This window comes from Dendrobium catenatum, unplaced genomic scaffold (assembly GCF_001605985.2).
Source record: "Dendrobium catenatum unplaced genomic scaffold, ASM160598v2 fragScaff_scaffold_133, whole genome shotgun sequence".
NCBI lineage: Eukaryota > Viridiplantae > Streptophyta > Magnoliopsida > Asparagales > Orchidaceae > Dendrobium > Dendrobium catenatum.
Window position 1 is genome coordinate 601,769 of NW_021318595.1, and position 13,528 is coordinate 615,296.

The window sequence follows — 13,528 nt, forward strand, 5'->3', positions numbered from 1 at the left end:
CAGAGGTATGTTGCGTTATATATTTTTTGTTCTCTTTTGGGTTTGATCCGGAGGTCAACACTCATCATATATTATATATATGCATGAGCCTTCAAAGGTCACAATGTGTGGGTTCAACTTCACCCTATCTATATCATGACAAAATTAGTCAAGGTTTAGGAGAGCTTGCATGTTGAATTTGAAGATCCTCTAGAAGTTAGGAAGACAACTAAATAGACTCATTTAATTCTAAATAAATTTGAGACGTAGCATGGGCCCTCATAAACACTTATATTTGGAATTATTTAATCATATTTATGTAACCTCCAAATTAGAAGTTTGAAATGAAATGATCAAAACATATGCATGTTGTGGGTCATTTGCTAACTCATTTAACTAAAGTTTACGAATTTATAAGCATAATTATTCAATTCCTAAGTGCTTGTACAGCAAAGGGTGGAGTATTACATGGCTTTCAAAGGTTCATGGATCATACCCCACTACGTATTGGAATTATCTAAGCATGGTTAACATGATTTGTAAACTAAGAGGTTGAGTGCAATGGTATCCAATTGAATATCTAATGAAGCTAATAAAATGATAAATCATCTCATAAATGCTCCTAGGTTCTTCTTAGATCATACCAAATATGATCTTAAAACTCCCTAGAAGTTGTAGGAATAAATTCTTCCTACCCAAATCCCTTAATCATGCCAAAATTAATTTGAGAATCTTTTCATTGCATTAGGAGCTTTCTTCTAGGTGCTCTTTTTCCTCTCATGCATGATGGTTTGAGGTTCCTCAACCCTTCAAACTTATCACTACATGAGTCCTTCAACCTTAGGGCCAAATCCTATGTTCATTCCACTTCTTGTTTGTTGAAATACAAAATCAACAAACAATCATCCCTCCTTCCTCATGTATTGCATGTGGAACCACCTTAAGGTTTCTAATGTTACATTACATGAGTCATTGGATCTTGGGACAAAATCCTAAGTCATTCAGCTCTAGTTTGTTGAGACACAAAATCAACAAACATTCTTCTGTTCCTTTCATGTGTGGTATTTGGAGAATCCTCAAAGCACTGAATATTTCAAACATGCCTTAGGGAATACCACCAATCTCCCTCCTGTCTTGTATTATGGATTTCACCAAAATCTTAAGCACGTCATATTGTAAATCCTTGAACTTAGAATCAAACTCTTAAGTTTTCCTTAAATCTTTTGTTGGGATAAGAAACCAACAAAGCAATCTTCCTTTTACATGAATGCAAAACATTCATACAAGTAATAGGGAATTCTCTTTCTTACATATGTCTTCTTCATGCATGGTACTTAGAGTTTCCCTCAAACCTCCAAGTGTTAGATTGCATGAATCTTGTAACCTTAGGATCAAAATCCTATGATCAATTATTCCATCCTAGTTTGTTGATACACAAAATCAACAAACTTTCATTCTTTTTCCTCCATGCATGACTTTTGGGACCTCCTCAAGGTTCCAAATGTTATAGCACATGGGTTTTAAGATCTTAGAAACAAATCCTAAGTAATCCACTTTTTGTTTGTTAACACAAAGTCAACAAATAAACACCCTCTCTTTTTCTTTGCATGATAGTTTGAAGTCCCCTAAAAACTTTAACAACATCATTGCACAAGACATTTGATTTCAACTTAGAACTCAATTATAGGTTCTTTCGTTTTGCTTGTTGGAGCACAAAATAAATAAGTAAACTTTCTTCTTAAACTTAGGATCCAAATCCTAGCCTTCCTTCCCCATTCACTTAGCTTAAATTAAGTGAGTGTATATCCTTCACTTTGAACACCAAGTGCTCAAAGAGATTCCTCAAATTTGCAACCTACAAGTTGTACGTCATTTTCCCCTATTTACCCAACACAAATTTAGTAAACAACCATCATTCATTGAATGCAAAATTCAATGATCCACCCCTCCAACTTGCAACTCCAAAAGTTGCATGTTCTTCATTCACTTTTCTTCAAATCAAAATTGTAGAGAATACCTCATTTTCCTAGCCTCAAATTAGGCAAGTTAACACTTCTCCTTGAAATCAAATGTTCAAGAAATATTCATGAATTTGCAACTCCTAAGTTGCATTTTCTCTCTCCATCCCTCCAACCCAAGTTGAAGGAATGAACCTTCTCTCTTTGAACACCAAATGTTCAAGAGATTTTCATGAGTTGCAACTTTTAAGTTGTATTTCCTTCATCATCTCCTATAAGCCAAAAAATGTAAGAGAACATTCATGTCTTCCCTCACTCTCTTAAACCCAATTTGGTGGAGTGTATATCTTCTCTTCGAACATCAATTGTTCAAAGAGCATTCATAAGTTTGCAACCTAAAGTTGCATATTTCTTCTCCCCTTTTACAACCCAAAAAGTTGTAGGAAATCTCTCTTTCACCTAACCAAAGTTAGGTGAATGAGCAATGAGTGCTTCTTGACTTGTAGTCCTTTCTAACTCCTTAGCCTCAAAGCTATGAGTTTTATTCCATTTCCCTTAGCACTAAAGCTTAGAGGAAATCTATCTTCACTTAACCTCAAAGTTATGGGAGAGTTCAAATCAAACAAAATCTCTTGTTGGGTCAAAATTAACTCATATTCCTACACCAAACATAGGAATATTAATATTATTTCTCATTTATTCTCCTAAACAAAGTTAGGTGAATGAACCCTTTCGTTGGATACCCAAAAGTCCAAAGAATCTTTGATTTGTGGCCCAAATCTATATATTATTCTATTATGTTTGCTTTACCTATGTTTAGCCAACTAAATATCTATCATTGAATATAAAAATTCAATGATAATTCTTCTTCATTTGCAACCCCAAAGTTGCAAATCTTCCTCACCTATTGAGTTAAAATCAGTTGGTGACTAATCTTTCATTTGTTTAATCCAATCAAAGCAAGTTTCCCCACTCTCTTTAAATACACAGATTCAAGGAGATCTTATTTTTTATTGGTAGTTTCAAAGCTAAAAACCTTCCCTCACTTCTATGGGCTCCAAAAGTCTTAGAAAATTTCTTGCTCTAGCTCAAAAGCTATGGGTTTTCTCTCCCTCTCCTCCATCCTCTAAGTTAAAGGAAATTTTCCTCTCTAACTCCAAAAGCTAAGAAAAATTCTCCAACAGCTAGCCCAAAAGCTATATGTTGGACACTTCTTAGACCAAAACTCTAAGTATCCTTTCTTTTAACAAGTAATCCTCCTCTCATGACATTTAAAATGCAACCTTTAGATGTCTTTTAGGAGTTTTCTGCTTGTTGAAATTCATCTTACACTATTAGATGAATCCCACAAAGTCTTAAGTATAACTCTAAGGCACGTTCGCCTTACATTGTTAGGTGAACATTCATCTCTTATCCAAATACTAAGAATATCCCAAAACATCTAAATATCACCTAAGTTCCTTTGGTACAATGAACAATCATTCTATCGCAAAAGGTGGAATGACTGTGTCATTCTATCTTAGGACTCATAAGTAGCAGGTTTGCCTAAAAGCAAGAAGTGGTTGTCTTATGAATTCTTCATAACCCTCCTAAATATGAAACCCCTAAAAATCAAATAAAATATTTAAGTCATAAACAACTTAAAGTAAAATCACACTTGGATTAAGATTAAACATTTTTATTACAAAATAAAATCAAACACCTCTTGTAGTGACACGCAACATAAGCCTCACACACTTAGGTGCACAACCCCTTAGGAATGCTAGGATTAGAATTTTTATTTTTCTACACGTGTTTGGTGATGCGGTGTGATGAATATTGCCTTTGTCTGCATTGTAGGTACTTGCCCTTAAGTGAATAGGGTAGACATACATTTTTTTTTTTGCAGATAGTCGTATTCAAGAGAGGAAAATAAGTCATGATTATCCTAACATTGTTTGCTTGTAGGTGCTGCTTAAATCCCCCAAGAGGCATGGCCAATAGGGTAGAAATAGAGACTTAGCACCTTAAGTGCCAAGCAAATTCTGGATGTGATATGTCTATTATATAAACTGCTTTCTAACACTCTGTTTTGTAGCTTTGAGTTTTTTTTTATTTTTTAAATGTATTTAATTAGATTTAAGTAGTATGTTTAACTTGTGAGGTTTGGTCAAAGGAGAGGTGGATCAAGAAGGATATACATGTTGAAGGTGAAGCCTACGATCCATTTAGAAGCAAAAACTTGAAGACTCCCACAAGTAGAGTATAAAATAATTTAACTAGGTTGTATAATGACAGGCAACGCAGTTGCAAAACTTTGTTGTAATAAGTTGGACTCTATAATTTATATTTTTGTCTTGGTTGATTTATTTACAAAGCGTGTGTTGATTTGTTACCTGATTGCACAATAGAAAATATATGTTTTCCTTAAGTTTCCTCTTTTCTTTTATTTGGGGGTGGCCTGGACATGTTAATGCGGTAAGTTTTTAGGATAAAACTAATTTTTCTATCCATTAAAAATGTAAGCAATCTAAAATTAACTTTAGGCTCCATAATTTTCAATTATAAGAAAAATTGCATAGCTCCCTTCAAGGAGCCAAATTTTCTAAAACTTAAAATGATCATGCACATAGTCCAATATTTTACATATAGAAAAGCTTTCACTTAAGGATCAGATAATAGAAAATTTGCATTTGTAAGTTAGTACCAAGGTTTAAAATTGCATATTCGGGTATTGAGGTGTTTTTCGTTCGTGAGGCGAGGCGTAAGCCTCAAGGCGATTTGAGGAGTAAGCCTCAAAATCAAAAAATTGCTTTCACCCGCCGGAATCTTACTCTCCATTCTCTGTACAACATATCGGATCTTCTTCATACCAAATGCCAATTTCGCTTCCTAGCACTTTGCCGAAAAACTCTGCCCAATGATCACCGTGCCAAATTCTATATGCAACAAATTCCACTGTGCCGCCAATATGCCACAGTAATTCCTACGGCACTATGTCGACTTCTCTACAAGGAACACACCGAACTATTCTACAGTAATTCCAAGTACTGTGCCGAATACCTAAGAGCCTTGTGCCGAAATGCTTGCTACAGGATTGTCTGCTCTATTCAATTCTTCTTTAGTGTGTTATAGCTGCATTTCCTACAATGCTTCACCCAAATATTCGCTCTGCTAGCTTGCGTGAAAACAAAACAGAGAAAAGGCTGTTGGCTTGCATAACTGCTACTTTTATCCCTTATCCACACAGCCAACACACTCTTTTTATTTGTTTTCATACGTGAAAGATGATGAGATGCGAGGCCCACTACCTAACTGCCTTCCAACACACCCCTTGAAAGCATTATTTCAAGAATTAAAGAATTATCTAATTTAAATTAAATCTGTTACTTAAGATAATACTTATCCTGCATTTTAAACAATAACTTAACTGTTTATATAATTTTAACAACAATTTAACATTAACTTTAAATATACGTTTTAGATTATAATTAAATAAATTTTAAATTTTTTTTTTCATACATGAATATTTTGGGTCTTACATTAGTAGTCCTCACCTAAGTAATAGGATCTGAGGCAGATGCTAACCTCCGTCACTTCATAAGCCCTCACATTTCGGGCATTTCCTCCAACATGTGTTGTTGGAATGTAAGCTCCAACATTCTAAATTAAAATAATCAACTTAAACAAAAAATCGGATTCTAAAATGTAACGTTCAACATATGATAGTTCTGAGTACCTCTGAGTTTTCCCCTAAAATCAAATACTCCTACTCTTCCTCCTTTTGGCTCTCATTTCAAGAAAGTCAATCAAAGTTGATTTCCCTCTTCCTTTGAAATTCCTAAAGACCAAAAATCTTTAAACAAAAATTTCATGGATTTTAAAATGAAAACTTTTAGCCAATATCTTGATAATTTATAAAAAAAGAAAATCATTAGTTTAATCAAAAGTTTTTTCAAATACTAAATTCTTAAGATATAATTAACCATAGGGGCTTACCCATATGGGGCCGTACTCCAGAATAAAATAAATCCCATTTAACCAAATATTGACTGGGGAAATCTCTGTTAAAATGGTAAATTTTATTATTGAGTTCATAAGGAAATGCTATTTTTATCATACAGGATAATATATTATCTTTCTTATATCGTGCTCGATCACAAAATAGACAATCCGTTGAGGTTGACAAAATTTCTCCAACATCTAGTAGCTATTTTGAAACAACCACAAAAAAGCGTTAGTTGAAAGACGCAATATAGAAGACAAAAATATCCTTAAAATATATGCCCTTACACGTTAAAACAATCAAAAAGGAATATAAAAGGAAATTTGTGTCATTTGTGATGATAAAGCAACTCCACGACAATTTTTATCAAATAATAAATGTCTTCTTTTTCTTAACAACATTTACACCATAGGTGCAACCAAATAGCTCCAACAACAATACTTCTTAAATGTGCTTTGTAGCAGCATCATAACCAACTATACTGATAACAGTAATTGAACAAACGAGTAATAACTAAAATGCATTTAAACCTCATCATAGCTGATCTTCACTAATTCAGGGAAAAAGAAAAGAACGAATCACGACTCATTGTTCTCACCTTCAATCTAATGAGGAGCTCATTAGCTTCATCTTGCTTTTCTTGAATTTTTTTCTGGCAATTAGATATAGCCTTTTCATATGCAGCATTTTCATCTTGGAGAGAGACCTCTCTTAATTGTGCCTAGGTAATAGATCAATTGCATGGATGAGAGTTCAAGAAATAGAAGAGCATATAAAAGAAAATAGCAAGCAACATAACAAGCAGTAAGACATTAGATGAGTTTGAACTACGTGTGGATGATGACATGATCAACATCAAAAGCAACAATAACTAATTATAAAAGAGAAGCATTAAGGTAATGTTTTCTTTAATATCATTACACAATACATGCCAAAGGGAAATATTCAGGCCTGAAAATCTCTCCAACATAATCTAGGCTTCCCATTCGACTAAGAGTTCATTTGAAGTATGAGGTGGTTATAGCTGTCTCTAAAAGTATTTGTAGATATGTTATAAGAGAATCAAATTTTGAATGTTATTCATTATAATTATTTTCTCTTTTGAAAAAGTTGAAAAATAAGTTTCTTATAGCTACCACACTTGAATAAATCTAAATGTAGAAAGCTGATTCTCAGAAACTTTTAAAAAGTACCGAGAAAGTTGTAGCCAAATAATACTTTGGCAGTTTTTTTAAAAGAAAAATTATGAAAAAGCTACCTCAAATGGACCCTTAAAAATAAGTTCCACAGAGACGGCCACAACTGTTTATAAAAATAGATAAAGAAGCTAACAGATTTTTTGCTATGAACTGAGAAAAAGCTATCAGACAGTTCTCTTATGCTTTATTAGTTCTACGAGCATATTGAGGTTCTCTTAACAATTAAATTGGTGGCATTGTCATTTTTTTCCTTAATTGGATGATTTTCCATAAGAATAAGAAATGTTGTATGTTTAGATTGTGGAAAAGTAAAAAAATTTAATGTAGAAAATATGAACTAAATTCACTCCCATTTCTTACTGTAATATGGTTGAATAGGCAAGTTTTGATATGGTAAAAATCCTAGAGCCATACATAATATTGCACAAGATTAAGGATATCGAGCAAGGCAAGCGCAGAAATGAAATCATTTGCAGATTTTGAAAGGCATGAAATATATAATTATAGTTTCTTCCTTAACAAGTACAGTCTTTTTTATTTTAAAAATGATAAAAATATACAATACTATAAGAATTTTCAGGAAAGAAAAGGAGAAACAATAAATATAGGTAAGAACAGCATTAGGGGTGATCAACAATAAGCAAACAAAGATGCCTGGGAAAATAGAATAATTACAATAGGAGTTGAAAAGCAATGGCATTAATTCTACATCGTGCAATGATTGCACAAGCAATCTAGAGTCAACTAATCCACAATATATATAGACTTGAAATAAAGATAGCAGATGGCATTAAGAAATGTATAGATACTAAGCTCTTCGAAGCACATGTGATCCACTTGACTCCATTACTTCTTATCATGGCTGCCTTCATACTATTCTAATTTCTACTAGAAAAAAAAAGGTGGATTAACCAATCCTTTTCTAAGAGCTCTAGCTTAACTAGTATGTTTCTAATTCTCAAGGTATGTCACAAGTTTTAATCCGACTTGGGACCTTCTTTAGACTAAATATTTACAAGCTCCCTGTCTAGAATTAATATGTACGTAGCTCATTCCTTCCTGATCTGTAACTGGCCCCATACCTACTTGTTTTGAACTAACTTTGTGCCCTGTTTTCAATTAATAAAATATTTAGTATAAATTTATATATCCTTGAAAAAAATTTATCAATCCTTTCATTATTAAATATAAGACATTTATATCCTTTTTAGTATACGCAATTACTAAGCATTCAAAGTTTAAAAGAGTAAACGCAAGTACCTCAATTTTGCCAAATCTACGCTATACCAATTTTTTTATTGAGTTAATCTTATTGATGTAAACATTGCATAAGCACGTTTTAGGTTACTGCTTCTAGTTTTTTTATTGATAAAAAAGTGCAATGGGTATAACATGTTACTATAAGATCCAGATCAACCAAATATATTATGATACCACTTGATCTAGTAATTATAATGTAGAAGATTCATGGAACTGGAAGGAAAATAAAGGCTTTATGTGGAAGTTAGGGTTTTAAGAAACCCTCCTGGTTTTTTGAAAGATTAAAAAAATACAGGCTACGGTTTGATGATGATTATGATTTATAATTTTTCTGCAAGTAGAAGCTTTCATGTATGTATGCCATCTGGAGTTTTTTTTAAAATATTAAAAGTGATTCTACCAAAATCATGCAAGAACTTATGGAGACAATTAACAAGAGAAATAAATGATATTTGGCATGCAAAATGATGGATCTCAAACCATAACTATGATTTCCACCATGAAAAACTTGCCCCTAGGTGCAAATTATGAGAGAGAGAGAGAGAGAGAGAGAGAGAGAGAGGAGACCAAATGTGTAGATGAGCCAAAATTAGCTATGAGAAAAATAAAGGGGGTGTCTAGAGAAAAATTTAAGAGAAATTTTGAGAGAGAATAATTAAATAACCATGCTTCAAATTACATCTTAATATCCTATTTAAAAAATATATATATATAAGAGACAACAAATTGAAATTCAGATGGCAAGAAACCCAATCTAAATCCAAGATAAATTGCAACTAAGTAGGCACAATAATCCAAAACTTTAATAAACATTCAAAATACAATTAAAATAATTCAAATAAACCCAATATGCAAGAAGTGGTCAGCCATGCATAATTTCAATAGCCGTTTTACTGATAGATGCCTCCCTTCATCTTCTAGAAATTTTGTGGGTCAATTTGAATGTTTCCCAGACTTATGGAAGCTACTGAAAGTTCATTAAATATTTTATTGCATTAAATCTAGCAAACCCTATATGGCTTGATACTGAAGAGGTATAATCTTGATGAACAGCATGGATAAGCCCTAGCATGAGTGCATTGATAAACCCGGATTGAACTACATAAGTTAGTCAACCTAGATGGATTGAATCAAATGTTTCAGTGCCTCCTAAATCATAGCTCCCTCCCCTTAAGTGATTTGCTCCTGTAAATCAAATATAAAGATAAGGAAGATTCCTCTTTCTGATCAACCCCTAGTTCAATGATTTATTTTGCTTTCTCTTCCTCATGGTAGAAAGAATTTTTAATTGGCTGTCTAGCAATTTTTACGCCTGCTAGCCTGAAATGGTTAGGCTAAGATGGTGTAGCCTTCTTCTAGCTTAACTACTAGGATGGTATAATTGACGCTTTTATTCAGGAAAATTGACATTCATCTCTTACAAGTGCTCCCAATCTTTAGCTTCACTAGAAATCTCCACATCCTATGAGGGTGGAATAAGTTTTATTAAGGAAATTTTAATATCAGTCATAAGAGAAAGTACAGTACAAGGACATTGCAAAAAATTTCTGTATGAAAAAGACAAAAAATAAAATACACTACAAAGACCAAAGAAGCTAGCCAAGCCAGAAGAGAAAAACCCGGGGTACTCCTCAAAAACGTCTAATTTAAAATCTGATATATTCCAAGAGTGACAATACTTTCTTGCATTTTTTTTCTTGCTTGGCATATATAATTTGAAACTTCTTATCTGTGAGAACTGGACCTGGCTGGTTCCTATTCTTTCAGCGGGCTGACATTCTGCGAGCAGGACCAAAGCAAGCAGCAAATCGAGTGGCCGTATGTGTGCGTAAAACCTCTATACGGTGTCGATTCGTGGTTCTAAGCGAAGGAACACATACTGGAGTGAAAAAGAACGACTCCTCACATGAGATATCTCTGTTTCATTCACTACTGTAGAAGCAAATCACGTGAGAAGCTTCAACCGAGAAAATTGAGCGGAGAGGAAGAAGAAAGAGAAGGAAGGTATGTTATTTTTATTCTCGTTCACTTTTTATGACTTGCATTTGTGACTTAAACTTAAGAAAGGATCCAAATCTCTTTTAAAGGTGAAGGAAGAGAAGTTGAGAACAAAAGAAGGATTTTCTGTTAGGAAAATTCTCTTTTGTAAGTGATTTCAATCATATATTTTGTTCAAATTTTGAATAATAGTACATATATATAATATATTTTGATGGAAAACAATAATGTATGATTTAGAAATGAAGAAAGTAAATTGGTGGAAGTTCGATTTGGCAAGAAGAAACAAATTGAGGTAAGATTTCTTTAAGGGAACAATTATGTGAAATTAATAAAAGTTAATAATAATAGTCATGTAATTTTATGTGAAACTTTAAGCTGCATTACAGAAGATTATTTCCAAAGCTCAAGGTTTGAAAGGAATTAAAGCTCAAAAGCAATTAAAGTGGGTAATTTCAATTTTGTTATATCAATTCTCAATTCCTTTTATGTTATTTAATTCATTTTATTTATTGAAACTATTGTATATTATAGTATTATGTTGATGGAATGAATATAATGTTCACAAAATGATTATTGTATAATGAAGACTATATGAATAGAAATGGAAATGTGAATTATTTGTTAAATGAATAAAATGACTAGACAGCTTACTTTAAAATATAAAGGAAATGAAATATTGAATGATGATTTAGTTGAAATGAAAATAATTAAAAGATGAAAATGGGACATGCATGCAAATTATAGGAGTTCACCCCTTATGATATTGACTGAGGAAGCAACATACATGTACACATTAAATGGAAACAAAAAAAGAAATGAAAATGATTATACATTTATTAATATATTTAGACAGTACTTTTGTACTAATGAAAATGGAAATTGAGTAAATATATAATGAAAATGGACAAATGAAATACAATGAGAATGTGTGTGTGTGTGTGTGTGTGTGTGTGTGTGTGTGTGTGTGTGTGTGTGTGTGTGTGTGTGTGTGTGTGTGTGTGTGTGTGTGTGTGTGTGTGTGTGTGTGTGTAAATGCAAAAGAAAGCCAAATGAAAGCCAAATGGGTATCTATATATGTATATATAATATTTTATGTATGATTACCGACTGAGTTTACCACGTAAACTCAACATGTTAAACTAAACTTTCAAGAAAGACTTTTGACAAATAGAAATTGCTTAATGAGGAGAGGAACGCGTCTACAAAAGACGGTGCACAAATGAAAATAGATAAGATGTTGTTTATGTAAAAGTGAGAATTGATTTTCAATCTGAGATTTAAGAAGATACTTTCAATTTCGTTTTTCTTTTCTAACTTCTAATAATAATAGAATGATATTTAAATTAAGTGGATGACTGGTTAGAATGATATTTTTGTTTGAATAAAATAATAATAATTTGAGAATGAATAAAAAAAGAAATTCATTGCCGCTTAAACAAACGTAAGAACTGAATTTACAAGAAGACTGTTCAAAAAAATCAAAAAACAAAAAAATATCAATGCAACTTACTTCAATGTGATTCACATCCAAAATTGATATCCCAACCTTCCAAAAACTTTCCGTGAAACAAATTAAGCCTAAGCAGAATAGCAGAAAATAACATCAAATCGATTTTCTAAGCACTAAGAACCATAAAAAAAGGGCTATACATAAATTCAGGAATCAGTACTACATGTGTGGATAACATGCATAGTTTTCGCAGGTGAAGGGTAATAACAGGATCAAAGCTTACTTAAAACCCTAGTGGCAACTTAAAGTACCAGTAAAACAGCTCATTCATATTCCAAAATTCCAATTTCAGGAAAACTACTACTGCCAACTTCAACGATTTTAAGATAGGCATCAGTAACAGTGGTATGGATCTTTGTCACGGAAGGGTCAAAAATGGATCGCACCTGTTCACGAGTGGTGGAGTGGGCATTAAGCTGGAGAGCGAGGGCGGCGTTCGAGGCCATGGTGTGGGCGTGAAGGTGGGGAAGCCTCTGAGAGATGTGCTCCGGAGGAATTCTAAGCCGGAGATCCTTGATCGATCGGTGGAGGGCAGCCGCCGCCCGGTCAAGTTCCAGGGCGCGCTGCTGCTGCTCCGGTGTGAAAACCAACAATGGTAACCCAATCTCACCGTCGTCGTCCTCATTCCCCGTCCCGCTCCCACCAACGACGTCAGCGGCCCACGCGAGAAGCCCGGCCATCGCCGGAACACGTCCAACTCGTAAAAACAGCGTTTCTTGAAAGGCTAATATATATATAATTAATTAACTCTTCTATATTTCTTATGGATTCTCAACTTTTTGTATGATGTAAATACTATATACATTATTTTTCATATGTTCATTCACATCTCAAACTATCTTGAGAGACAAATCTAGCAACCTCACTTCTAACACTCATCCCTCTTAAGTGCGAACTCACCTATATAAGTGCTTCTTGTCAAAACTCCTTCGTGTTGAAACTATTCTCAACTTCAATCCTCTGTCAAAACTCCTTGCAACTTCGAGAATATGGGGCAGCGAAATTGGGATGATGGACTGGCCGCCACAATAGTTTCTATAATAACTCAATCTTCTAGATCAATGAGTCTTCAAGCTTCATACTATGTGAGGTATAAAATCCTACCTTTTCTTTTAGTGCTTTATTGGATTTATTATTCTGTGCGGAGTGCGGAGGGCGTTCGGAGACCAATAAAAATGTGCCACATCACCTCATTGGTGGGTACCCAGCTCGGTACCAATACTCAGTACTGCTAGGTACTGCTGGGTACCAAGTGCTTAACCGGATGGTTCTCTCGTCCGATCTCCCTACATAACAAAAGCTCTTAGGGGGAGAGACAAATTAAGCCATGAACATAGAGGTTTTCACCATGATTTGTTAGCCTTAGGTTCGCTCTAGCTTTATTATGCTTGTGAGGGCTTGTAGGAACAGCTAGAAACAAATGGGTTCTGCTTTCTAGTTTCAAAACACAATCAAAGGAGAAAAATACAATCTACTCCGTCCATTTATATTAATGGGAATCAAGAGGCATGGTTGATCTTAGTTAAGCTAAGTGTTTTTTTCCACTTATTGTTTAATGTAGATGATTCAGTGAATCATTTCAAATGGTCTTTTTTTTTTTTTTTTTTGAATGGAAAGCATGCATCATAGATTGAAA

At 33.6% G+C, this 13,528-nt stretch overlaps 1 protein-coding gene across 2 annotated transcripts in view; it reads right to left on the reverse strand.

Moving 5' to 3' along the window:
* Window positions 1-12,625, reverse strand: part of LOC110096009 — a 28,549-nt gene extending 15,924 nt beyond the window's left edge. The window contains exons 1-2 of one of the 2 annotated variants that reach the window (XM_028699369.1): window positions 12,279-12,625; window positions 6,521-6,643 (exon numbers count right to left, since the gene is read on the reverse strand). In XM_028699369.1, coding sequence (XP_028555202.1) covers window positions 6,521-6,643; window positions 12,279-12,572 — 417 coding nt within the window. In that variant the 5' untranslated portion in view covers window positions 12,573-12,625. The remainder of the gene's footprint in view (window positions 1-6,520; window positions 6,644-12,278) is intronic. The other variant, XM_020821750.2, reaches the window with a different exon arrangement.
* Between the last annotated feature and the right edge of the window lie 903 nt (window positions 12,626-13,528).